Source organism: Silurus aristotelis, assembly GCF_946808225.1.
Source record: "Silurus aristotelis genome assembly, chromosome: 13".
Lineage (NCBI taxonomy): Eukaryota > Metazoa > Chordata > Actinopteri > Siluriformes > Siluridae > Silurus > Silurus aristotelis.
In genome coordinates this window covers 14937819-14965338 of record NC_139586.1, presented here as the reverse complement: position 1 = coordinate 14965338, position 27520 = coordinate 14937819, and the positions used below count along the sequence as shown (strand labels likewise).

General features: G+C 36.5%; 2 protein-coding genes across 4 annotated transcripts; both read left to right on the top strand.

Annotated features, from left to right (window-relative positions):
• The first annotated feature begins 170 nt into the window (after positions 1 to 170).
• LOC310735749 (cystatin-F) lies at positions 171 to 6546 on the top strand. Of its 2 annotated transcripts, none has more exons than XM_083558813.1 (4): positions 171 to 451; positions 1308 to 1510; positions 4783 to 4896; positions 5625 to 6546. In XM_083558813.1, exons 2-4 carry the CDS (start codon positions 1325 to 1327, stop codon positions 5706 to 5708), a joined length of 384 nt encoding a protein of 127 aa, XP_083414939.1. In that variant the 5' UTR covers positions 171 to 451; positions 1308 to 1324; the 3' UTR covers positions 5709 to 6546. The 2 variants fall into 2 exon arrangements, with proteins under 2 accessions (XP_083414939.1, XP_083414940.1); XM_083558814.1 differs by having other exon boundaries at positions 179 to 812.
• A 732-nt stretch (positions 6547 to 7278) lies between these two features.
• Positions 7279 to 25806, top strand: tdrd3 (tudor domain containing 3). Of its 2 annotated transcripts, none has more exons than XR_014536368.1 (14): positions 7279 to 7507; positions 9257 to 9347; positions 12258 to 12323; positions 13565 to 13725; positions 18584 to 18725; positions 18946 to 19017; positions 19135 to 19284; positions 20203 to 20352; positions 22002 to 22173; positions 22354 to 22476; positions 22979 to 23862; positions 24388 to 24513; positions 24693 to 24830; positions 25515 to 25806. XR_014536368.1 is itself a non-coding variant. In XM_083558743.1 (14 exons), the coding sequence occupies exons 1-13, from the start codon at positions 7470 to 7472 to the stop codon at positions 24822 to 24824; spliced, it is 2292 nt and encodes a 763-aa protein (XP_083414869.1). In that variant the 5' UTR covers positions 7279 to 7469; the 3' UTR covers positions 24825 to 24830; positions 25515 to 25806. The 2 variants fall into 2 exon arrangements, 1 of the variants encoding a protein (XP_083414869.1); XM_083558743.1 differs by having other exon boundaries at positions 24708 to 24830.
• Positions 25807 to 27520: the final 1714 nt, after the last annotated feature.

Below are 27520 nucleotides of genomic sequence, written 5' to 3'. Positions count from 1 at the left end.
ATTTCATTTTTTATGTTATTTCATTTCAACACGACAGGTTTAAGACACCACGTGGGTGGTGATTTTAACTTTTCTTTTCCCGAAGTTTGTTCATTGTTTGGGATCGTGACGACGCAACATTCTGGCCACGTGGTTTCTTTCATTCTGTTTTTTAAACTACTCCACACGTTCAGGACAACACGTGGGGTCGCCATGAGCACGGGCCCAGGCCACGTATTACATTTTATTCGGTTTTATTTCATTGACGCACCCGTTTCAGGGCACCGCCTGTGAGAATGACTAAAGGACAACAACGTCACGTGATCACGTGCTAACGTTTCATTGTATTCAACGTCGTTTTGATCGCGTGGGCGGTCTTAGGGCACCACGTGGGGTTGTGATGAAAACACATTCTGGTCACGTGATCCCGAAGCCGGAAGCAGGATTCAAAAACAGACGTCGTTTCTAGCAGGTGGTACAGAGATTTATTTCTGTTCTACTGTTTTATATATTTGGATCACTTTGCTGAGCAGTGGGTTTGAGTGAATAGTGAAACGAACTGAGCTCTGTTTATACTTGACAGTGTTTCTGTCAGCAGAATGCTGTAATCTTACCTGTTAATAATGCATGTTAACGTAATATAACGCGTTATAGTGTTATATAATAAGACCTGAGTGTGTAATCAGAGAAGCGTCATGCAGCGTCTGTGAAAAGAGGATAAAGAGGATAAAGAGGACTCTTCTGTCGTATTGTACTGCACTTTTAATTTACTGTTTGGCTTCAGTTGTTGTTTAAAGACCCTACATTTCTTTCTAAGGTAATCAGTTAATCTGGTAAGATATTTGCTTTGTTACTGCTTGAATGATATGATAAATAAATATTTATATATATTAATATAAATATAATATTTCCTAACTGCTTTACCACCATGCACTGTCCAAACCATTACTGTCAGGATTTTTACTTCTAACCTACAATACTTTAGCATCGTTACTGGAAATCATTTTTCTTTCCATAATTAAATCATTGGAAAGAACTTTGTGGTTTATAGAGGAACTTGATCTGTCTTTCTCTCTCGTAATGTTTCTACGCTTCTGAGTGTAACAAATGGTGAAAACCTAAAAAAAACTAAAACAATTTGTGTTGAGTTCATCTCTTTTTATTAGAACAATCTAGAATACTTATCCAAGATCCTCCAGAAAGCAAAATGATACATCATTTTTCATTGATTTTAAGACACACTCGGAATCGAGTGGTCCAGAGTGGGTTGTTTGCATTAGACTTTTTCGATTGCTTACAATATCTGATTTCTACTTTTATTTCCACAGATCTGCTTTATACCAAGATGCCTGGCATGGTGAGCCTCATTGCAGCTGTTCTTGTGGCGCATATTATGTCTGTAAGCTGCTCAGAAGAAACCATCAACCCCGATGTTGTCAAAGCGGCCAACTTTGCCATCGAGTTCCACAATCGCATGACAAACTATCCGTATGCGTATAAAGTCGTGGACATCCTGTCTAACTCTGTTCAGGTACGTTACGCCCAAACTGAGGTTTAAACTTGAGTTGCTGCTTTGATTCAATAGAGCGAGTGACACTAATAGGAACATTTTTTTATTATAGAGCCAGGTAGGGTCCTGGTGAGGGAATGGCTGTTTATAGCTGTGAAAATGTAAATGGAACATGCGTAGAATAAAAATTAAGAGAAATATAACTGCTGTTATTAGACATTAATTATGGGGCAGTACTTAAAACCCTACTTGCTCACTGATTCTGTACTTGATTGGTTTCCTGTAACAGCATGCTTGCAAGTGATATTTCCTTACTGATCATATTTATAAGAACAGGAAAGTTTTACCATGTGTGACCTTATCATCCACTCATTCTTAATTTATTTATTTTTGTTCAAAATAAGTGTGGATTTATACAGGAAGTCTGGTTGAACATCTACACTGTGTGTATTTATATACATTTAGTTAGCAAAAAACTACAGGTATAAGGTCTGTAATTGTGCAGCAAGGCTGTTTAAAATATGCAATTTAGTTTTGCAGGTTAGATGTAATGTTATTCTTTATAATCATTCATTCTAAACAGTTACATTATTTTGTATTAGAATTTCTGAATATTCTCCAATGCGGGACTTTATCCCGGATCATTTTAATCCTTTTGTAAGATTATTACTGAAGCCGGGGCAGTGTTTACTGCCTGAGCTGCTTGTAAGTTCCCAGATTCAGTCAAATAAAGGTGTTTATTTTCAGTCATATTATTGTGTTGACGTTGCAGTCAGCTTATGCTGAATTTAACTGAAGGTCATAACTCAGACTTTTAAATACTTAAAACTAAGAAAGCACTTCATTTTTTCTTACTGTGTATTAGCTATTATTAATATTCGTTTGAGCTAAATCACATACAGATTGATTTTATATCACATACACTAATATTTGCTGGTAAAAAAAGTAAATATAAAGTCATGAACAAAAATATTGGTAATTCTGTCAGAAAATGTACCACTTGTCTCAGAAAATTGTTCCAATTGCAAATCTTTTGGTATTTACGTGCTTATCGTTGAAAAGAATGGAGCATGGAGAAAAGAAAAAAAGTGTAAAGAGTTGTCTGTGGATTTGAGACAAAACAAAAATGTGGAAACACATGGACAATTTCAAGGCTACAAGTCCAACTTCAGAGATCTTAATTTTTCTGTGTGCACTGTGCGCAATATCATCAAGATGCCCATGGCACTGTAGCGAACCTCCCTGGATGCAGACAGAAGAGCAAAATGAGTGAAAAATTACAACAGAGGATTGTTCAAATAGTGGATAAAGAACCCTGATTAACTTCCTAACAACCTGATCTGTAGACACAGGGTACAACAGTGTCAGCTCACACGATCTGGCAGACAAAAGTACAGCTTTGTGGTAAAGGACATCATGGTACTGTTTACAGAAAAATAAATTAAGCCTTCAAAGAAAAGAACACAGCCCCTACAGTCAAACATGGCGGAGGTTCAAATATGTTTAGGGGTTGCTTTGCTGCTTCTGGCACTGGATGCCTTGACTGTGTGAACGGTATCATGAAATCTATTTGATTACCAAAGAATTTTGGGGCACAACGTAGTGGCCAGTGTCAGTGTCTGTGTCTCTACCAGAGGTCATGCGTCTTCCAGCAGGACAATGACCTGAAATACACTTTAAAATGCACTTAGAATGGTTAAAAATAAAGCACTGGAGAGTTCTTACATAGCCAACAATGAGTTCAGATCTAAATCCCACAGAACATCTGTAGAGAGGTCTCAAAACAGAGAAGGCATCCTTCAAATCTGAATGACCTGGAGCAGTTTGCAAAAGAAGAGTAGTCCAGAATTCCAGTAGAGACGTGTAAGAAACTCATTCATGGTTTTTTTTCCAAAGGGGGTGCTACCAAATATTATATATATTATGTTATAAAAATATATTTATATTTTATGTTATATTATATTAGATCATATTATATTATACATATACAAGTTAAGAGTGGCAATAATTTTGTCCAGTGCGTTTTTTTTTTTTTTTTTTTGGTTTCTGTGAGGAATTTTATCGGATTATACTTTTCTTCTGTTTCTTTGTGTTGTTTCAATTCAAACAAACAAATAAAAAAAAAAAAAAAGTATGTGAGTACCAAAACATTTGCAACTGCAACAATTCTAAGAGAAGGATTGCATTTTTTGACAGAATTGCAAGGGTGCCGATAATTTTGGCCATGACTGTACATTATTCACTACAATGAGCTGATTAGATTGTTGCTAGAAGAAATGGAGGCAGACAATTTTTGTTATTGTTGAATGTGAGTTTAAAAATCATAAATAGAATTATGCACACTGTCTTATAAATTGGAGTGTGTGTGGAGTAGTGATGGCCTGGTAGTACAACATGGTGCATGATCAGACAATTTGTGATTATAATATATAGAAAAAAGTATTGGGACACCTGACTTTTCCAGCCATATGAGCTTCTTTCTCCTAACATTTATTATTTCACTTAAACTAGGAGACCCAAACCTGTTCCAGCATGACAATGCTCCTGTGCAGAAAGCCAGCTCTATGAAGATGTGCTTTAAATAAGATGGATTAAAAGCTCTTGAGTGGCCTGGTTTAGAAGTCTGATCTCAAGCTTTTTAAACACTTTTGGGATGAATTGGAATACTGCATGCAGTCCAGGCCTCTTTACCCTACTTCAATACCTGACTTTACTAACACCACTGTGGCTGATGAACACAACTCTCTACAAGCACACTCTAAAATCTACTGGAACATCATCCCAGAAGAGTGGAGCTTATTATAACTGCAAATGTGGACTCAGATGTTTAAAAAGCACATATGAATCTTATGGTCTTATGAACGCTTTTAATAGGCTTGTCCTTTGTTGTAGTTATAAAACACACAGACGGGAACAGACTGTCGAATTAAATAATGCAATGTGTTTAAATGAGTTTTAAAATGACTATTCAATAATTAAACAAAGCTCATTCTTGTCCCAAGGCCCAGGGAGCAAAAGGATTTGTGCTGTTGGTGGGGAGGGAGAGAGGGATGATGTATTCCCCTCTCTGTCTAGGAACACTAGGAAATAGTGGGAACTGAATTCAAAAGCACTTTGTGATATGATAAAAGGTGGAGTTGGTGGGAATTAGCAGGCATAATATATAAATATAAATAGCAATAGCAATACTCAAATACTTGTATGTGAAATTAAATAAGTGAATAAAACTTTTTAACTTCTTGCTCTGCGTGTGTGTGCGTGTGTGTGCGTGTGTGTGTGTATGCACGCTTCAGATCTACCCTCCATCCCGGGTGAAGTTTTCCATAAAAGTGCGAGCTGCACAGACGACCTGCAGAAACAATGGAAGCATGAACCTGGAGGACTGCAGCATTAAAGCAAATGCACAGGCAAGAGACATTTAGAATGAATCTATTTATTTATTGATTTTTTTAAATAAATGTTTTCAGCTCATATTCAGGATTAAAGAAAACGGTTTACTTGTCTGTAGTTCTTTTGTAAATAAAATTATTATATACAGTTGGCTTGTGGCTTAATCTGTACAGAAGTACCTCAGAATATGAAATTAATTCGTTCCAGAACACGATTTGCACTCCGAAATATTTGTATACTGAAACGAATTTCCCCATAAGGAATAATGTAAAGTGGGATACTCCGTTCCACATCCTTCCACCTTCTGAATTAGGCTTCTTTTTCTTTGGCAACAGGATTAATATGTATTGAAGGGTCACTATTTCCACACTTAATAATATATAATTACTGTTATAATGTAATACACAAAAAGCACTACGATATAATAGGCACAGTATAGTGTATTCAATACTGTCCAGTGATGAATATTAACGAAACAAAGACACAAGGTTGAACTGAGGGTTGAGAAAGTGGGAGGTCCTACAGAGGAACCATCGTCCCTTTGAATTTTAGCCTGCGAAATTGGGATTAATCGTATTAAAATTTTTAAGCTTAAAAATTGAACGAACATTTTAAGGAATTTTGATTCACATTCTGAATTATACGTATTCGGGGGCATTCGTATTCAGAGGTACCACTGTATAGTGCATGGATTGTATATTAATTATTAATGTTGTGTTTTTATGTTTTGCTTTATTTTGCACAGACGATGATCTGCATCTTTGATGTTCTGGCAGTTCCAGGAGAGAACATGGTTCCTGAATACGTTCTGTCGCAGCATTGTGTCTGATGTGCTATTCATCAAACCGCACAAGTGACTTCACTGTAGTTGCTTCAAAGTCGTTCATTAGGGAAAAGTTTTTTCTAGAAAAACCTTTTTACCTTAAGACGCTACATGTCTACATGTGGCATGCTGTTGTAGGAAGATAGTCAACTGGGTGACAAAATGTCTCTTGACGTTATGCAGAATTACTGTCCATGCACTATAGTTGATCATTTTTCTATAAAAGGATTCCATGGAGAGTTTATTCCTTTTATTCCACAGCAGGATATCATTTTCTAAAGTATAACATTCTGCGTAACATTGATTTTTTTTTTTTTATTTGAATGTTGATACAAATTTTAAGTTTTAGCAATTTCGAAGCACTAAAAATGGAGATTTCTTTCCTAAATGATTGTTTCTTCATAAAAAAACACGTTGAATCCATTGATTATATGCAGTTATTATGGAACGAGAATTCAAATTCAGTAGTGGCGTGGTATTATTTTATTAGTTAAACGCCAGTTCAGAGATATAATAGCACCTTTAGGCACTTATTTACAAGCACTTCAATGCACTTAGTACAACCCAAAAGTGGCATTATTGTATATTATTATGTTCTTGTTGGGTTTCTGTGTATGAAATAAGCAGAAGTAGATGAAAAGGGGGTCATTTTTTTCATTTACAGAGATGCAGAAAAAGACAAAGATGCAGACACGCATACTGTGCAGAGTTTTTAAACAGTATATTTACCTTGTCCATGAAAGTGTCTAGTTGAATTGAGAAATGTGTTTCAGAGGTTACAGCAGATCAGCCATGTGTCTAAAAATACATATTGTATAAAACATGAATAATTGGATCTATGAAATGTGGCTTGTTCTCTCTCTCTCTCTCTCTCTCTCTCTCTCTCTCTCTCTCTCTCTCTCTCTCTCTCTCTCTCTCTCTCTCTCTCTCACTTGCAGTAATCCTAAAAATAAAGAGGAAAATACATTTTTTCCCGTTTTTTTTTGTCCTTTCAACCGATCATTAAAAATGATATTTAGCAATGAATAAAACACAAGAACAAGAAATACATGCGCGCGCGCGCGCGCACACACACACACACACACACACACACACACACACACGACTTAAAAACCACACTTTAAAATGTATTATGTCAGTTTATTATGACAGTAAATGGAGATTAAATGTAGTATGTGATGTTCAAAAAGCACATCATTGAGGAAATAAAGGCATTTTTTAAAGTATGCTGAAATAATTTGAACAGTTAAGTAGAACATATCTTGTGAATTTAATTGATTACTCAATTTAATCAACATAATAAAAACGTGTATTGCATTCATTTGATTTATTTTATTTGTGTAAAATAGTCTAAAATATTATTTTATGTATTTATTTAACCAAGCAGGTTTTTAATTTATATTGTTTTTAAATGTAAATTGTTCAAATGTCGATGATCACAAATGTTAATGATTAAACTGCGTAAATAAAAATAAAAAGACAGGCAATTTTATGTTTTGCATTTCTTCCCCTTCATTCCGTAGTGTTTAATTGAAACCTGATCTAGTGCACTTTGCCATGTGGAATTGAGCAGCAGCCCCCCCTTGTGACGGAACCGGAACACTTCACCTTTGACCTATGACGGTACAGAAGTTTCGGAGCGCGTCTGTGGTGTTACACTGTTACTATTAGTGAACAGTTGCGAACGGTGTTACTGTGAAGGATGACAAAACCGCTGCTCAGATAAACCGCGCGCTTTCAACAAGACATTTTATCACGAGCTGAAAGATGATGGAGTTGAGCTCAGCGCTCGGTACAGAAGGCTGGTGAGTATTTACTACGAGTTAGCTTCTGTTAGCAAACAACCAAAAAAAGCGTTGAAAACAGCAGCGCGCTGTTGTCATAGCAGCACCCGTAATACGGGAGATCCCGCCTCCTTTATTAGGATTGGCTAGAATCCCTTGCATGGTTGAGTTGTGAACTTGTGAACCAATCCAAGCACAGGAGGAGGGTTTGCACTATCCAATCAGATTGCGGCAACTGAATACGGATGGGAAGCATACAGAGGGTTAACTGGTTACTAGCTAGCTGTGTAATGCTACCTAAAGCTTCAAATGACGGTAATAAATAAATCAGTAGCTGAATGAGGGAAGCGGTGCGAGCATCAGTATGCCGTTAATCTATTAGGACCACAGCTAACTGGCTAAAGTGGTAGCTTAAATAAGCGAATCTGCTAGCGAGCGCGCTTATTTTAGCTAGTAGTTAGCAACGTCAGCTAATTTACTACTGCTGGTATTAATACACCGGATCAATCAATCAATCTTTATTTATATTGCACCTAACATCTACCAGGTAGAACCTAGGTGCTGAAAAAAAGTGCAAGAGCCAATGTGCAAAATAGTAACAACATTTTAATTAACATAAAAGTAGTAAAATATATATCATAAAAAAATAAGTAAATTGTAAGAGCTTAAAACAGAAGGGAAATAAAATAAGCATTAAAACACAACAATTAAAATAAACGTTAAGAAGCAGACGACTAAGCAGACCCTCTACTACACAACAAAGACTGGTGAATAAGTGGGTTTTTAGTTTTGCTTTAAAAGTAGAGAATTTCAGAGGAAATACTGTACTGTTATTAGTCAAATAAAAATATTTGGCAAATATCAGGACCGGAGCACGTGCATTTTATAATCTGGAATTACTTTCTTTTTCTTTTCTTTTTTTCCTTCACTTTTATTTTTCAGTAAAAAAGAATCAGATTTTTTTTTCGTTTGCAAATTGTTGATGGCATGAGGATTCATCCTCCACACGATCAATATTTGCTGTAAAAGCAGCTGCAACTCTTCTGTGATCAGCTTTGTACATCTGGATCCTAATATTTTTGGTTCATAACCCACCATCTGCCGTCTTTAGACAAGCTATTAGAGCTTGAACCTGTAACCTCATCTTATGCCCCATTTGTCATGTCAGCAACATGATGCTACCACCCTCATGCTTCACACACAGTGGAGATGGTGTCTTTTTGATTGATGAGCTGAGTTGGGTTTTAACAGGATTTCTAATGCCTCTTTTATTATTTTTATCTATTTCAAAAAAGATTTTACAGTAATAAATCCAGCTTTGTTCAGTGCTTTCTTTTTTCCTTTTTTTTTTTCTTCGTGGTTGTTGTCCCCCCCCCTTTTTTGCTTAACAGCTTCTCTCAGCTGAGCTTCTTCAGCTTCTTCTTGTACTTCTTCAGAGTAACTCCTAACATCTCTGATATTACTTTGCTCCGGATGCTTTAAAAAATTTTTTTTAGGATCACTAATCCTCTTCCAATTGTTTTGATAGTTTTTTCGATAGCTATATTTACTACTCAGTGTTGTTATAATAATACAATTGCCTCCTATTATTATCACATGACCTACTTAACATCTAATTCTGATACTGGATACAGGGTCAATGTTTTTCCTACTAAATATCCCATGCTTACTAAGTATAAAGGCTCTAAAAAAACATTAGTGTCTGAACTGAATGTGCTGTTGACTAAACTGATCTTCTGATTGACAGATTTCTGTTTTTCTTCCTATTAGGTACCTGACAGATGAAGGAATCGAGGAGTGCAAAGGCTCTTCAGAGAAAGAAAAGGCAGTGGTCAATGATGTCATCAATGTAGCATTAAATGTAAGTCTGTGTGCATATGAAAAGTCTGTAACAGTTATGGAATATCAGTAATGAGTGGTGTCTTAGGATATACCCCAGTTACAGTTCAGTTCAATTTATGATTCGATTAAATTCTTGTATTATTTTGAACAAAATGTGAATGAAAAAATCCTGACTGAAAACCTTTCATTTTTGAATCATAGTTCTGTGTGTATGTTTCTGTCAAAAAAAAAAGTGCAGGTGAATTAGATTTATAATTACAGGATGATGGGATTTTTTCGATGATTTTCTTGCATCAGAATGCATCGTTACACTCCTAATAGTTTCGCACACTTTGAAAAATGTTTAAGGTTGTTAAGCAGGAACTCTTGAGCGTATAATAAACATAGCGTGAAAATGTCAACATAATTCAATAGAATGTAGCAGGTAGTGCAGATTACTGAAGTGCATAAATTAGGAAGCTTTGCATTATATTATTACAATAGACAAAAAAAAACAAAAAAAAAACTTAAGATGGCTATAAGAGGAGGTGTGTGTGTGTGTGTGTGTGTGTGTGTGTTCCCGAGCCTTTTCTTTGCTTTGGTATAATTGTCCTAGTGTCAGAAAATGTTAATTAGTGTTTTTAAATTTTTTTTTTTATTATTTATAGATGAAGAATTAAACACTTGCTGTTGTATAAGGGTAGTAAAAACACTTCAGTGTTGTAGGAAAATAATCTTCAGCATGGTAGCAGTGTTGTGCTGAAACAAACCATACCATCTCTTATCATCATCAAGGAACAGCACATCCTTTCGTCTTCTGTTTTATCCATTTAATTTGTGTTACTGAAGACTTTTTCAGAGACATGTTAAAGAACTTGGACTATAAAAACTCTGTCCTTATTTAGTTTTAACCCCCTACATCAGAGAACCATTATTTATTGAGCTTTAGTTATATGTATGAATGTGTTGTACTCTGTGTGAGTGGATGTTGTAGGATATGACGGACAAGGACACTTGATGAGTCAAACAATACCCGATATAGAAGTTATCTGTGTGTGTGTGTGTGTGTGTGTGTGTGTGTGTGTGTGTGTGTGTGTGTGTGTGTGTGTGTGTGTGTGTGTGTGTGTGCGCGCAAGGAGTAGAAGTAGTGCTGGTGAGGTTGTTTAGCATGTTGTGTAGATGGTTTTTAGTGTTGTGTCGATGTCTGAAATGTGTGGTTGTGTTGTGCCTTTGGTTATGTGGTTTGTCTGTAGTTATCGTATTTTTGATTATTACAAAGTGATTCCTTGGTGTATGAAGGCCATGAGTGGAGTCCAAATAAAGTAGTTTTATTTTGGATTAAAGCTTAGAGTCTTTCCTTTTTACATGGTATGGTAATTGTAGAGTTGGATTTGAATATTGTTTATATATTTGAAATATAAATTGTATTTGAATACTATTTTAAGTATTGTATACATCATAATACAGTAATCCCACGTTCCCCAAAAATCCCACAAAATCCCACAAAAAATCGTGATAAACAGACGCCACTTGAAACACACACAAAACATTTGCAAGAATATAGCAAAATGAATTTTGTGTAATTTGGTAGAAATACAGTACACAATCACATTTATAGTGAGTACATGTACTCAACAGTATACAGTTCTGTAGTAGCCTATGTGTAGTTTCTCTGCCTGTTTATTGGTTGAAGCATCCTACGTCCTTTACTTTCTGTACTGTATTCAAATTTTACTTTAATTTATAATTAATTATACTTTTAATAATACATTTAATTATTTTATCATAAAACTCCATAAAAACAATTTCCTATATGTTTTTTGGTCTTTGGTGCTATCTGTGAGAGAGCCTGAAATCAGCCAAACTAAGTAGTTGTGTGGCAAATGCTATTCCGCGAAACATCCGGGGGCGCTATAATCGAACCGCGGTAAAGAGGGGATTACTGTATTTAATAATTTATTATGATTGGTAAGTGGTGGTAAGATTTTGACAGCTTTGATACAAACGAGGGGGGTCTTTTAGGTTGATTTTAGAGCATGTAATGGATCTGAGTTTCCGGATCTGAGGAAATTAAGGACTTCCATCTTCTTAAATAAATACATTTCCTTACAGAGAACTTGAACATATCTGCGATTACATGTTTCAACATAACAGGAGTTATTTGAATAATTCACTAGTGCTGGGGTATGATTAGTAGTAAAATACTTCAAGGCACATGGCAATTGTGATTTGTGACTTTTGGGTGACTTTATACATACAGTGGGGAATATAAGTATTTGAACACCCTGCTATTTTGCAAGTTCTCCCACTTAGAAATCATGGAGGGGTCTGAAATTGTCATCGTAGGTGCATGTCCACTGTGAGAGACATAATCTAAAAAAAAAATCCAGAAATCACAATGTCTGATTTTTAAACTATTTATTTGTATGATACAGCTGCAAATAAGTATTTGAACACCTGAGAAAGTCAATGTTAATATTTGGTACAGGAGCCTTTGTTTGCAATTACAGAGGTCAAACGTTTCCTGTAGTTTTTCACCAGGTTTGCACACACTGCAGGAGGGATTTTGGCCCACTCCTCCACACAGATCTTCTTTTTTCCTCACTGTATTATCAATATAGATAATCACAATTGCCATGTGCCTTGAAGATTAACAATATTTTGCCTGTAATATTTATACCTCTTTAAGAAGCATGTTTATTCTGTTTATACATATGAAAAAGGTTTTAAATCAAGTTTATCCAAATTTAGTTCTAAGGGTTATAATAATAATAATAATAATAATAATAATAATAATACAAGTAACTTAATATATCTTAGTTTTATATTTGTATAACTAAACCTGGCTTTTGCCATTACCATAACCATAGAATCTGACATGGAAAAATGTATATGAAAGATTAAAGAAAAAAAACAACAGATAAATGTGGATTATGTTTCTCCCATACAGACTGACCTGAGATCTATTGGAAAAGGTTTTCTACCTGCTGATATCAACAGTGGCAGAGTAGATGAGGTAAACTTACGTGTGCGTCTCTGTGTGCGCCTCTGTGTGCGCCTCTGTGTGCGCCTCTGTGTGCGCCTCTGTGTGCGCCTCTGTGTGCGTCTCTGTGTGCGTCTCTGTGTGCGTCTCTGTGTGCGTCTCTGTGTGCGTCTCTGTGTGCGTCTCTGTGTGCGTCTCTGTGTGCGTCTCTGTGTGCGTCTCTGTGTGCGTCTCTGTGATCAAGAGTGTTTGTATTATTCCAGCACTATAGCAGAGTGGCCACTAGATGTCCCTGTAGTAATGTGGAGAAGATATCATGTGGATTGTTTGTTTTAAGCAGTCGTCTTTCCTCCTTCCTTGAAGGAGTGAGATTACAGGAAATGCATGACTGCACTTGGATCATGTTCACCCTGACTCCATGTAGAAGTTACAAGACCTTGCCAGATGTGTGGGATATTTGGACAGGAAGTGCTGTTTGTAATTGTACAGTCTGTCCATTCACACAAGACTAATCCAGCCATGGTGTCAGAGTAAAAAAAAAAAAAAAAAAAACTGCCTTGAGATGATTTTTTACAAATTTCTGGAAAAAGAATTGTATTTCAGAGGAATGCTCCATAAAGTTAGAATTATACAGAAATAGTCTTTATGCATTGGATAGATTTGAATGATTTAATTGTAATACATTTTGCATTTGAATAAACCTGTCTGGTTTGTAATTTAAGTAATAACTTAATGAATGAAAAAATGAAGACAGTGCAGGGGTGTGGGAATTCAGCTTTTTTTTCAACACATCACGTTCACAAAATCTCACATTCTTGAGTTTGAGCCAACTGAGTGCAACATTACAGGAAGAAAAAAAAGTTATCAGATTTCATAAACAAGAGCCTGCATGGTTTAATTAAGAAATATTTTTTTTGTCATGTGCCAGTAAATAAAACGATTATTAAGAGCAGGGTGGTTTAACGTGTTGCAACATGAAGCAGAATTACTGCTACCCTCCTGGAGCTGATTAGTTTTTATTATTGGCATGAAGGTGAGGTGTTTTAATCCTCTAAATCCACAGTAGTGGTTGATCATTTTTTTTATTTATTAATGAACGATTAATACCTTCGGTAACTAATAATAATTTGTATTATGTTATACAAGTCTATACATGTCATGTTTCATTGAGAATTATAATGCTGTCAATTGAAATCCAAGTTGCAGCTTCTTTGTAATTGACTTTTTGTAAAAAGATTTTTTTGATTGTTCATTTTGTTTTGTTTTTTGGTCAGTTGAAGGGCCCGTGTGTCCTTCAGGTGCTTAAAATACGCAATGTCACTGCCCCAAAAGAACATGAGGAGTCCCAGGCTGCTCCCAGAATGCTCCGCCTCCAAATGACTGACGGACAGACCACGTGCGCAGGGCTGGAGTTTAAACATCTGTCAAAAATTAGGTGAGATCTTTACAGATTATTGCAAAATGTAATCCAGATCCATGTCCACAATGCTTAATGTTGCTCTTAAGATAACGTCATTTAAGTTAGTGTTATTTGTAGATGTTGTGCTAAATTTATGGTTACCTGCAAAAGAAAGAAAAATCCTCATAAAATTTCATAGAATGTGGGTTCCCTACCTAATTTTTATAAATGGTGGCCAGGGCCATATTAGAGGTTGGTGATGTAACCTAACTCCCTGTATAAAACACATTTACCATGAATATGAATAACATCATAACTGCTACATAAAAACATTTTAGTAATCGTTCCTGCAGTTTTTTTTTCGGGCTTTGTAGACACCTAATGCCTTGCTATGTGTGTTGCCACGGAGACACCCCTGATGATAAAGTACATTTTCAGTGAATTCAAGTCTACTACTGGTGAATTCTTACAGAATGACAGATCATCATCATTACTATCACAAAGACAAGTGTTCTGACCGTGGCTTGAAATCAATTTCCCATTTAAGATCTTGTGTAAATAATTTTGATAAGTTCATTACTCACTTAGAAAAATTATGATGCTATTAAGTGCGTGGATAAATGTCATGCAAGTTGTACGTAGTTATGACTTTCACATGTGCAAAGCGATTCAGAGATAATTAGCTCAATTATATCCACAAGGCAAAACTCAATGGATTTGACTCGAGAGACACTGAATAAGTACATTAGCTTAGGACTGGTAATTAGGCTTAACTGGCTGATGAACTTCATCTAACTTCATCATTCATACAAAGCATTGAGGCCTAAAGTACAGATGTTTAAACTTTTATCAAAAGAACAGCCCTCATGATCGCCTCAGACCTGACAAACGACATGAAACTGCAGTCAAGCTGTTATTTTTACCCAAAAGGGGTTAAAAAAATGAACAGTTTTTTTCAGACTTTATTTTAAAAAAAGGTCAATTTTTGTAATATGCAAATTAACACCACCAAACCATGTTAAAAATATATTTTTTCATTCAAATTGTAAAAGAATAATTTGACCGGATCAGGAGGGGGCAAATAAATAAATCTTAAGTATTTATTCATTTGGGTGTGGGGGTGCTGCCTGTGTAACATGACTACTAATACATTAGGGCAACTATTTAAAAAGATATAGATATTATTCCTTTCAGAATTATTATTATATATTTTTTTAATAACAACATATTCTGGTGTTTTATTCCCTACTTACATGGTAATACTCTTGTTTTTTTAATATGCATTTGTCAGTGAGTTGGTCAAATTGTTGTCATGTAGTCATGACTGCAGGTTGTTTTGTATTGTATTTGTTTTGATTGATAAAATTGAAGAATTAATTTCAAATACAGCTCTGTTGCCTCATGTGTGGGGGTTTGGTTTTTAGGTTTTTAGGCAGAGGTGGGAAAATTCTGCTTTACTGACAGCCATGTTATTCAGATCTCAATAGATGCAAGTGAAGGAAATCTGATATCAGCATGCAAGACCTGTTTGTGTTCCTGAGCTGCATCACGCAGATGACAGTGACCCTTTGGCCTCCTCACCTCACTTTCGTTTAACTTGTTTCACCTCTTTTCAACTAGACAATCCTCTTCCATTTCCCTGTCTTATTTACCGCTGCGCTCTGGCACCAGCCGGTGGCGTGGCTCCGTTCCAGCTGGTACAGGTGGAGACTGGAGCACTGTGCTACTATGCTTGTCTGAGGAACAGACTTCTCTTTATGCATGCACTCCCTCTCTCTCACTCTCCATCCATCCCTGTCTCTCTCCTCAGGGCCAGGAGATAATACATCGTACTGTTCTCCTTTCAGTGTTATAGCAGGCTTCCCTTTTTTTTTCTTTTTTTAAAAAGAGGCAGTGGTAAAGCTAGGAGGGATTTTTATGCGCTTAAAATTGAAATCAAATTTCAGACATTCGTAACTCATTGCATTTAGCCGAGATATTTCCCTTTTTTTTAGTGAATGCGAATTGTGTTGCAAAATTAGGAACAATTTTGTTGGTGAAAATCTAATGATATGAAGATAATTTTTTTATCGAAATATATATGAATAAATTTTTGCACAGATTTTAGAATGGAAACATTTGATAACGAAAATCTTCTGAAACTCAGTTTAGTCAAAGTCCCAACAAATTCCATAAATGAAGACACACGAAACTAGCAAATTCACTAAAAGCAAAAATCCTGTAAAAGGAGGAATTGTGTGGATGCGCTACAGCGGCTGATGCGTACTTTCATAATTTGGTTGAAATTTTGTATTGTTTTCTTTCAGCACTGTAAGCTTTTCATTTTCTGGCATTTTGTGAATGTCACTAAATGTTAATGTGGCATGAAAATAAAAAATGATTAGCGTTTATGATCATGTGCACGTTAGTGTAAAGACACTTTGAATTTCAGATGAATTATGTCCTACTTTAAATTTTATAAGAAATGAAACATGAGAGTTTATGACCTAGAGAACAATTCAGCATTGAGTTGTCCAGCAGTCTGGACCCTCATTTTGCAAAAGTATTTGCAAAATTTAGATTATTTTATTTGTAGTTTCTTTTTTTTTTTTTTTTTTTTTTTTTTTTTTGGCATAGAAAGCAGAGAAATCAAATATATTGTTCTTTTAGTTGAACAAATGCTGTTTTGGATTGATCTGGGGTTTGACAGTGTAAAAACATTCAAGAAAAAGAAACACAAACCTTTATGGCACAAAGTAGCAAAAACTGCTGGACCTTTTATGTATTTTGCAATGATGGCAACATTTTTTATAAAAGCCTCTGAAATACTGAGAATCATTGTAGATGTAATTTCTTAGTGCTGTTGTGTAGCAGGGAAGCCAAGCACACCACTCAGACCACACTTCCTTCACCCTCTTTTTTTTTTGGTTTCGTTTCTGTGCCGCAGCTGGAAATGGCTGAGAGGAAATGACTCTAATTGGAGCACTAGCGCATCAGTTACGCTTCAGAGACTCAAATCCTGCCCCAGTCCTCGTTTCGAACACGCATGTTCAGAAAAACTCGACCTGATCATAGAGACCAGCCGAGTTGTGTGGGGGATGAAGGGGATGATTTTAGGATGAGTGCTAATGTGTACCGTACCACACTCAAATTTAACAGCCATTTGAAGAAAACATTTTTTGGTATAATCACCACTCCTCATCTCCTCTGGCTTATGGCTTATTGGTATGCTTGTGAGGGGGAAATTGAGTTACACTCTCTCTCTCTCTCTCTCTCTCTCTCTCTCTCTCTCTCGGCTGCACTCACTCTGTCTCTCTCTCTCTTCGATAAGTTCGCTTTAATTAAAATCAGACGGCTGGCTTCGAATCTAAACTTGCACAGCTGATGTAAAATTTAGAAATGGGGTTTGGGGTAGCGGTTGGTTTACCTTTAGGAATAGGCAGTAAAAGACTATGACTGCTGAATTTGGCATGTTATCGTGTGTTCGTTGTGGTTTTTGGTTAATCAAGTTTGTCCACATTGTCCCACAAAGACTGCCAGTAATCCTGGAACACACTGGGGTTGGAAGGAATGCACCATGACTATATACTTAAAATAGACTGGTTGACCGCCTCATGTTTGTAAATTGAGGTTGCATTTTTAGCACAGTGTGCTCCAGAATTATTAGCACCCTTTGTGAAATCAAGCATGTCTTAAATAATTAAGTTTTTCTTTCTTGTTGTTTGGGTTGTATCATTTGGAGATGCTGTAAGGCTTTGTTTTAACAGTTTCTAAACACATCATTGTAAATATAGTAATGAGACATTTTTCATGATAATCGGTGTTCCAGAATGTATTGACACCCTTATTTTTATTATATACAGAATGACATTTTCTTTAGTTCAGGTTTATATTATTATTTTTGCAGACTAAGGTAAACTTGATTTTGTGTTCTATACCCGTTTCTATGTTGTTGTTAATATTTCTGTGGTTATCTTGTCCTGTCTGTGTTGAATTCTTAACCTCCTGGCAGAGGCAGCTAGCTTTTAAGCTAATGTCCATTTAAGATTGCTTTAATTGAAAGAAAGGGGAGAAAAAAAAAAAAAAAAAAAAAAAACCCTACCGATCTACAAAAGCCAAAGTATCATTCATACACTACTAATATAGTTTACAGAAGTCCCATTTTTCACCAAACATGTTAGGAATGTTCTTGAATAAGAGTTCATAAGCTGTATTTTTGTTGTGCTTCCTGTAAGGAAAAGCCCTTTAAAAGCAGATTGATATTTTATGGGAGATGTTCTCAAAACTAGACAACCACACATCCAAAGTGAGTGTTGGCTATCTTGTCCGGATATGGTAAGTTTGAATTCTGATGATGCCATCTGTGACCGGTGGTTCGAAGAGAGTGAAATTGGCTTTGCTTTGCAGGTGAAAGGGGTTCTCTCACACACACACACACACACACACACACACACACACACACACACACACACACACACAACCAAACCCACACAAAACCAAACCCACACACTCTTTCTCTCTCTCTCTCTCCTGTCAGTCAGAATGACACTAGCAAATCGTGGGCATCTGTGAATTCTTCTATGCTAAAAAATGACAGCTAGTGTTTGCTTTTGAGTGTCAGTTACCTGCCTTGTGCATGTGAACACTTTTTGGGGACTGTCTGGGCACTTAGAGCAATTTTAAAAATTTTTGTTTTAAGAACCGCACTGCTTGTATTTAATTAAAAGTGTTTAATATAGCTTTTTTAGGTCTGCTATTTCTAACACCTGTTTATAGCCAGGAATGTATGTATTTGCATTTTACACACATTTTTACTTCATCAGTTTCTAAGAACTCTATATTCTTCTTGCTCTTGATCTCAAGAGTCCAAAACCCATGCAGCTGAGGTTTTCTGTGATGTGCATTTTACTTGCAGTTTGAACACTCCACCTGGAACCAAATTGAAACTCCTGGGCACAGTGCCGGTGAAAAACGGCTTTCTGCTGTTAGATGATTGCAAGATCGCAGTCCTCGGGGGGGAAGTGGATCACCTGATTGAGAAATGGGAGCTGCAAAGGGTGAGCTTCTGGAGAAAAATGTCAGAATGTTTGAGTAATAAGTAATAAAAAAAATGTTTTTTCTGTAGTTTAGGCATTACATGCATAGAATTGTTATGCTGCTTGCTTAATTATTTAACTACTCATATAATCAATTCATTAAGTAAGAAATAAAACACTTGGGAGACTTGTTACCACCCTGAAGATATTTAAAAAATGTTTGATTTTCATCTTTTGACAGAGTCTGGCAAAGCACAGCAGAACTAATATAGGGGCGGAGGGCGGCCCACCTCCGTTTTTGCCCTTCGGTCAGGTAAGCTTTAAACCAGTGATCTTTAAGAACCCTATTTGCACACATTATCTGAAGACATTGGTGATTGATTATTTGATCATTCAAACAAGAATCTTATTGGTGTTTTTCCGTTTTCAGAAATGTCTGCGTAAGGACGAGGTGGACAGTAAAACCCTGGACCAGAAGAAAACCCTACAAAGCAGCAATGTTTCCAAAACTGCAAACGAAAACGATGAGTTTGAGAAGCAGAGGATCGCCGCTATTGCTGAAGTAGCCAAAAGCAAAGAGGTGTGGGGAAAAAGTAGAAAATATTTGGGGGGGATTATACTGTGCAAGATGTAGTCTTTAGAAGAAAAAATAATTATTGGGAATAAGTAATAATTTTTAAAGCATGCCGCTGCACAATCCTGTTAATTATATTTTCTTACAACAGTTTATCCATAACACAATTATAATTTTTTTTTTTTTATTATTAATTAAGGTTTTTCAATTATTGTAAACTGCTCACCCTATAAAGGCCAGAGTTAGTTCAAACTAATGGCAATAAATCCAACCACATCCTACAGATTCGGTTGAATTAATAAAAATCTGATAAATATTATAGTCAATTACATTTTCTCACAAAAAAAACTAACAAGTATTAATTTTTAATAAAACACTCACTTGAAAAATAATACTGTGTTTCCAGAACACTCACATTAGAGTTTAGTGAGCTTATAAAGCAGCGGTTAATTGCAGCATAATTTAGATAAATATTTTATGCAGCCACAGCGACTCTTTATTCTGACTCGTTTCTCTGACTTGATGCTGTCTGAAATCTTTTGGAAATGTAGAAATATCAGAGCTGCTTTCTGGTTCAGCAAATCTAATTCATTTACTTGCAGAGATTTTTGTAGCCAAAAACTTATAAATGTAATAAGTAATTGGGTTGTCTGTTCGTATAATTTCAGCTCTAGGCTCTGAGTGAGCTTAATAATTCTCACGCAAGACAAAAAAAAATTGATTTGAAATGAATAATGAAAAATGTAATTTTCTATGTTAGGGAAATGAATGATTATTCCACTCTGCCATCCATCACTTACTGTTTTTATATTAATATATCCTATATTTGTGTTCTGTATAGAGCTGTGTGAAATACTGGCTTTTTTCTGTGCATATCTACAATCTTTTGATAACAATTTATGTTTTGCCTCTGCTTGTGTGCAGACACGAACGTTTGGTGGTGGAGGCATTGCAGGGAGCAACCTTGCCAATCCGGGTACAACTTCCAAGAACCGAGACACTTACCCGAGAAAAAGAGAGGAGCGAGATAAAAGTGGAACTGAGAGCAAGCCTGAGGGAGTGTATCGAGAGCTGGTATGAGTTGGCATCACGTTTCAAAAAAACGAACAAACAAATAATAAAAAACAATGTATGATAATATTACCATGTTTGTTTAATCAGAAAGGCTTTGGTGAGAAAAAACTATGGTACTTTGTAGAAATAAGATGATGATGATTAGCAATGGTATTTCTCTCGAATTGTTTCTCTGGATGCGAAACCATTTGTAGTGTGCTTTTACATGACAGGTTTTTTTTAGTTTTGGGAATAAACATTTCCAAGAAACTTACAACAAAGTGTAGTGGCTGGGTTCAAAATGATACATTAAGCATACAATTTTACGCCTGATTAATCAGTCTGTATTTTGTACAGTACACTGTAGTGTATACCGCAAGCCCCGGGCCATGGACCGGCACAGATGTCAGTTGGTACCGGGATGCACAGAAAGAATTTATAACTTACATTATTTCCGTTTTATTTATTATCTGATTCTGAACGATGTTTTATTTTGGGTTAGCGGACTCTCACATCTGTCTATGACTCACTCTTGATCCATGTCAAGATGCCTCGGTCACATGTTTTACCAACATCTGCTACCTTCTTAAATGGGCTGCTCCGGCCGCTAACACATAATACATTACTGCTAACAAACAAGCATATATAACAAACAAGCTGTATACATAATGTATGCTCAAAGTTGTACATACTCTTACATACTCCGTTTAATCAGGGATCCAAACTGAATGCCTAGTGTGTAGTGTACAGTATGTATACATTATATCGTATACTGAACACAATATTTACTGTGCAGTATATAAAACAATTGTAAAGTATGTCGTAGTATGAATAGTAAAACAAAGTACACAACAGACTGGTATAAAGTATGCAGTACACTGAATGTAATACTAATTATTAGGTGTGCAACAGATCATGACTTACAGTTCAGCAAAGACGTAAACCGCAGATTAATCGCTGAATTTTATTTTATTTTATTTATTTTTTTTCTCCTGTTGGTATTGCTTTATAAGTAACTGTACAGAGCAGTAGTGTGTTCATGTGAACATGACATTCAACCACAACGGTTAGTGGAAGAGCAGAAGAACTTGAAAAGCCTCCTATACGATTTAAATCGCATGTGTGGGAACTGTAACTTTTCTTGTAACAAATGGAAAGCAAATTATATTTGTCTCCTCCCACTTTTTTGCTGATTCAAAAAAGATCCGCTTCGTGACTCAAAAACTGCAATGTGATCCGAACCGTGGGTTTTAAAAATTTTTTTTATAATTATGTATAACACTACATTCAGGTACACAGCCTATAATCAATGTGATTATCCAAAATACAACCTGATAATGTAAATGATGTACATTTTTATGTTGTACTATATGCACTGTGTTGGAGTATAGGACGCAGTATCAAAACTAAGTGTATAGAAGTCACTGCTTAGTACACTGTATTCAGTATGCAGTTTATACAGAAGGTGAATTTCCAGTACACCAAAGAAACCCGGCTGATGAGCTTTTTGCACAGTACACTAGATATGTATTCAATGTAGTATGCATTAGACTTCATATTATTCAGTATGTAGTACGCCGTATAGAGTATGCATTATGCTTTGTTATATACAATTCTTAATCTCTAGTACACAGTTTGTTGAAGGCGTCATGTGTTCTGTTTAATTCCAGGTGGATGAGCGTGCTCTAAGGGACATTATGGAGATGGGTTTCAGTAAAGAGGCAGCCAGGCAGGCACTGTTCGACAACAATAATAATGTAGAGGCAGCACTTAACTCTCTACTTGCAGGAGCCAATGAGGGCAAAGCAGCACCCGTGGAGCAGAATCGCCCACCACCCAGAGGTAGAATCATCGTACATTTAGCTTTCAAAAAGAGCATTTTATTTACCATAGTGCTCTAAGCTGCTTCACATGGTATTTTTTTTGGATATGTGGAATTTTATATTATTTTATATCGATTCAAACTAATATGATTTTTTTTCGGGTGTTGGTGGTTGATGGTGCTGGTCTTTTCTCTGTCAGGCAAAGGCAGAGGGCGAGGAAGATCCAGACAGGATGATCACGAGGATGGAGGAGCAAGACCCTCAGGGCCTAGCACTCTCTTCGACTTCCTGGAGTCTAAAATGGGAGCATTCTCTATTGATGGTAAATGGAATTTGAATTATTTGATGGCAGTGAAACGGCCAGTGTAGTAAAATCGTGTGTATGACACAAAGCTTTTTATTTATTGTCCTTGCTTTTATATATATAATATTATTAATATATCAATATAAATCTATATTAATATTTAGAATTATAAGATATTTTATATAGATATATATAAACGTGATTAGTTATAACACTTTTTATGTTATATGTATATGTTATGCCTTATAACATTTTTGTTTTAAATATATATAAAAAAAAGTGTGATTAAACTATACCAGGTCTAAGTATTCTTGGTCATATATAAGATATAAAACCCTGCCTGCTGCTACATGCCACATCTGTTGCTTTACATAAGGCATGATTGCATCTTACATGCATGCCATAACGTGTAGGAGAAATGCCTTTGTAGCCAAAGATTAGCTTGAACATGTGACATCTCCGTTAATGGATTTTCTTTTTGAGCCACTTAAAAGTTTTCCACTTTTAATCAAACTTCTAGAGACAAAAAAACAGCTACCACAGAGAGCGCAGGAGCATCCAAGCAGGACAAGTTTTCAATATCCTGATCATGTCGCACGAGAAGCCCCTCAGATCAGGCACCCTAGTCGAAATGAGGGAAGGGCACAGAGGAACGACCGACCCCCACGCTTCCAGAGAGATACAGATTTCCCGAAACCCAGCCCTGCTGAACTGTCTGTCCCCTCACAGCCACAGAAATGGAACGATGGTGAGAAAAGAGGGAAAGGAGGAGTAGATCAGCGGAAAGATGAAAGGCGAGATGCTAAGGGCGGAACCATGAACTCTACCTCTGCAGGTAACCAGAGGTCAAAAGGTCAACAGGGTCAGTCTGCAAACTTTTACCAGGGTTCAAAACGGGACCGGGTTATAAGAGAGCTGGACCATGAAGGCGGATTTGATCAGTCTAAAAGGAACCAAGCAAACGGCCCACTGGGACCCAAACCATTAGAATCGCCTCTGATGGACAGACCTGAACCCCACAGCAAGAGGAAAGGTAGGCCAGACAGGCCTAACTCTGCCCACTTCGACACAACAGGCAACTGGAACTCTGTCCATGTTCCTGGGTCGAAGGACTCTACAACTACACAGGAAGGGGGGCAAACAAACACTGTTAAAGGTGCCGGGAATCTAAACATGCTTATCCAGAATGGAGATTCAGAGCCCAGACGCACGGGTCCCATCAAACCACAGACATCAGGCCAACCTTATAAGAACAACAGTTTTTACAACTCTGCCCCCAAGAAGAGATCAGGACCAATCAAAGGGCACAGAGGGTCAGAGATGGGATATCAAGTGGAGAGTGGCAACCATAGAAACTGGAAATCCGGTGACCAGTGCTTTGCACTTTACTGGGAGGACAACAAGGTCAGTGGAATGTCATTTTAATGTGATGATACTATGAGTCATACTATGAGTCACCCTTTGATTATTCTTTGGAGTATCATTAGTATTATATCTATTATATTTTGGCAAGCCCTAACATGAACCAACTCCTTACGAAGAGACACACGCCTACAAAGACTTAAATCCGATAATAATTACATTAGTGACAATAAACTCGGTAACACAGAAGTAGAATTAACATCAACATATTTTCTTGAAATATGATATAAAACTATTAAATTCTGAGGAACTTGTACTGTTCGTTTTCAGATTATCTGAAAAATCAGGTCATACTGCTTTAGCTGAGAATTTGATAAAAAAAAAATAAAAACAAACATTGATTCCCTCCAAACTGATCAACAGATGTAATGTTTTGCTTTTCACCAGATGGATGTTTTGCTTTAAAAATGTTTTTTTTTTTCTATTTTGCTTTTAAAACTAGATAAATGTGTATATAGTCACCAAATGTGTGAACCAATGTTAATCATGTTGTTGTTCTGTGTGCAGTTCTACCGGGCTGTGATTGATGCGGTGCATCCCTCAGGCTCTACAGCCGTGGTTGTGTTCAGTGACTACGGCAACTGTGAGGAGGTCTTGCTTCAAAATATCAAACCTTTACATGCGGACACATGGGTGAGCACATGATTATGATGATGCACAATGACCAACCTTTAAATACCGAGAAGTCTAAAGGTGGAGCTGATCTGATTCGCAGTCATGTGAATCTGACTTCAGTTTCATTTATACATGCCCTGACAGGCAAGTTTTGGCAGTTGTAGAATTACTGGTGTTAATGGCTATTATTGATCTAGGTGTCTTTTGCATAGGATGAGGATGACATTTACTATGAGACCTCTCTGGAATTTCGGCGGGGAGGAGACGGCCAGCCCAGACGCACTCGACCTACACAGCAGTATTATCAGCCTCCGAGAGCAAGAGACTGATGTTTGGTGAGCATCTACACATATGCACACAAACATTTGTGGGGTACTTTAAAGTACTAAAATGTATTATATCGAGGGCTGTCGAAATAAACGTGTAAACGCAAATTCATTTTAACAGCACTAATTTGATTAATGCAGCGCTCATTTCTGTTTGACCATTTTTATTCAAATAAAAAATGTCTAGCAGGAAACTATTGGGAAAAGGGCTTAGCCTGCAAGTTCTGCCAAAATGCAATTCATTGAAAAATTTTAACTCATTTTATTTAGTATTGGTCCAGACTAGGCTTGAGTCTGATGAAAATTCACCTTCAGGGTACAGCTACAGACTGTTTGATGTTTGTTCGGTGATTTTTATAGATAGCTGTGTATTCAGCAACAGAACTCACATTAGCAAGTCTGTTTGAAAAACTGAACAACTCCACAAAGCTGTTTGATGTTAGAGTTCGATGATTTAGCTAAGTTGCTACAGGAGTTATAAAACTCTAGTGCAAAACAAACTAATAAAAAAAACAAAAACAAAAAAAAAACTCATCCACAAATCTTTGCTGATGGACCTACATTTGGGATGTAGCATTTGTTTTTTGTTAAAATGCTGTCTTTAAGGAAGACAACGTAACCTGTAAACAATGTAACACTGTAGACAGTTTAATAGAGTAAACAATGTAACCACATTTGTGTTTGTTTCCTTAGGCACTTAAAGGGACACGGGGGAAATAAACAACCTGATCTCATTCGAAACTATGGCTTGAGATAAATCGACCAGAACACACTGGCGGAAGACGAACTCCGTCCTCTCTCTGTCTCTATCTCTGTGAAGTGTAGAAGAAGAGAGCTGAAAGGGCTTGCTGCACTAGCTGCATCCATACACACACACACACACACACACACACACACGCGTGTGTTAATGTGATAATGCAAAAGGCTGCTGTATGTGTTGACGATTTTTATCGTTCATGGTTATATTATAAAAACGATGCAACCTTATACTTTGGGTTATTATTATTTATTTTTTTATCTTTGTCTATGTCTTATTACACATCTTGTGCATCATTCCGGTAAAGGTGTATGATGTGTAGTAACAGTTCTTTTAATCCACCTGATAAAGTTCCTAGCATAGTACTCTATTAAAAATTAAACCGAACTATATCAGATTTTTATTCCATGTCAAGAAAACCGATTGGAGAGTTTTATATTAGTTGACTATTTTTCCTTCACTAATTACTCATTAGTCCTAAATTACTATTTTATGGTAGCATTATGTGATGGAAACAGAACACACACGGCCTTCACCAGGATTTGTTTTAGTAACTGTACCACTCTTTATGGCATAATCCAAGAGAGAAAAGGGTCTAATATTATGTATCACCAAACACCTGATGCTTAATCACCTGTCAGCTGCGGTGTTGTTTTTGCGTAAGCGCTCGACCGCTGAGCACTGAATACCGGTTAATATTCAACAGGACTCAAATCTGCCCTGCACCAGCCATCTGTTGCCTTCATCCCAATGTTTAAAAGGCAGCACCATCCTGTAATCCTGCACATGTTCCCGATCACTTACGCTTGGCTTGCATGGCAAACCAGGTGTGATATAAATAAAAAGTTCAGCTTTACTTTTATCAGGATTTCCTGTAGGATTAAATGGAGAACAGCTCCGGATGTAATTGACTTTATAGAGCGCAAAGTTATTAACAGGTAATAACTGTGATGGCCTGTTGTCGTACCCGTGTTATATGTCTTTTGTTTATCAGTGAACATCTGAGGCTTGCGCAGTCCCTCCAAGTTCATTTGCCAAAGTCGGCGAAGCGCTTTCCTCTCACGTAAACCGATCGCATCTGGTCGAAACGGAGAACCTCTGTGTTGAAGAGAGATCATTTTTCACATTACAATAGGCATTATGGGGAGCTTCTCAACCATGGATGGCACATGGCCAAGACTGATTGGGTTTTAAGGAGCAGAACAGTTAGAGCGTGACACATTTCACACTCATTCTACATCCAGGAATGAACATGGATGGAGAAAATACATATGATGTGCTTTGGCGATGGAGTAGATTACCTCGTAACATACAGCAGGTCTAAATTATTGACGTGTTGTAATATGGACACTGTGCGTACATTCGTAGTGAAACCTTTACATTTCCACTCATTAGCAACTACAAATTAGAGCAGGGTTTCCAGACGGAGTAAGATGAATGTCCGTCTGGTGAAAGCAGCTGGGGCTAACGCTTCTGATGAATTGAACCTAAACACACCATCCATTCATTCCAATGAACAATCAAACCATTTAAATCTGCATTACAGCTTAAGTTTGCGAACTGTTTTTTTTTTTTTAAAGATACGTTATATCCATATCTTTTTTATGTTGTGTTTACATTATGCAGTTTGTGATTTATATAAGGTGCTGGGAGTCGATTCTTAAAAATAAATAAATAAAATTACAGAAAATATAAAAGTAAAAAATTTAAGTAAACTTAGGAGTAATTGAATGGTAAATGAAGTCATCTCCAAAGCTTTAGAACTGATTCCTCATATGAAAATGATTCACCTAAGCATGTCAGAGTGAAATTGTAAATCTAAATGTGAAAGCTAATGGCATATTCGCATTTGTTTTGAATTTGATTGCTTTCAGTTGTTCTAATTAGGGATTGAAATGTATGTATGACCCTGTACCAGTGATCAAGGTCATTGGTCACATTA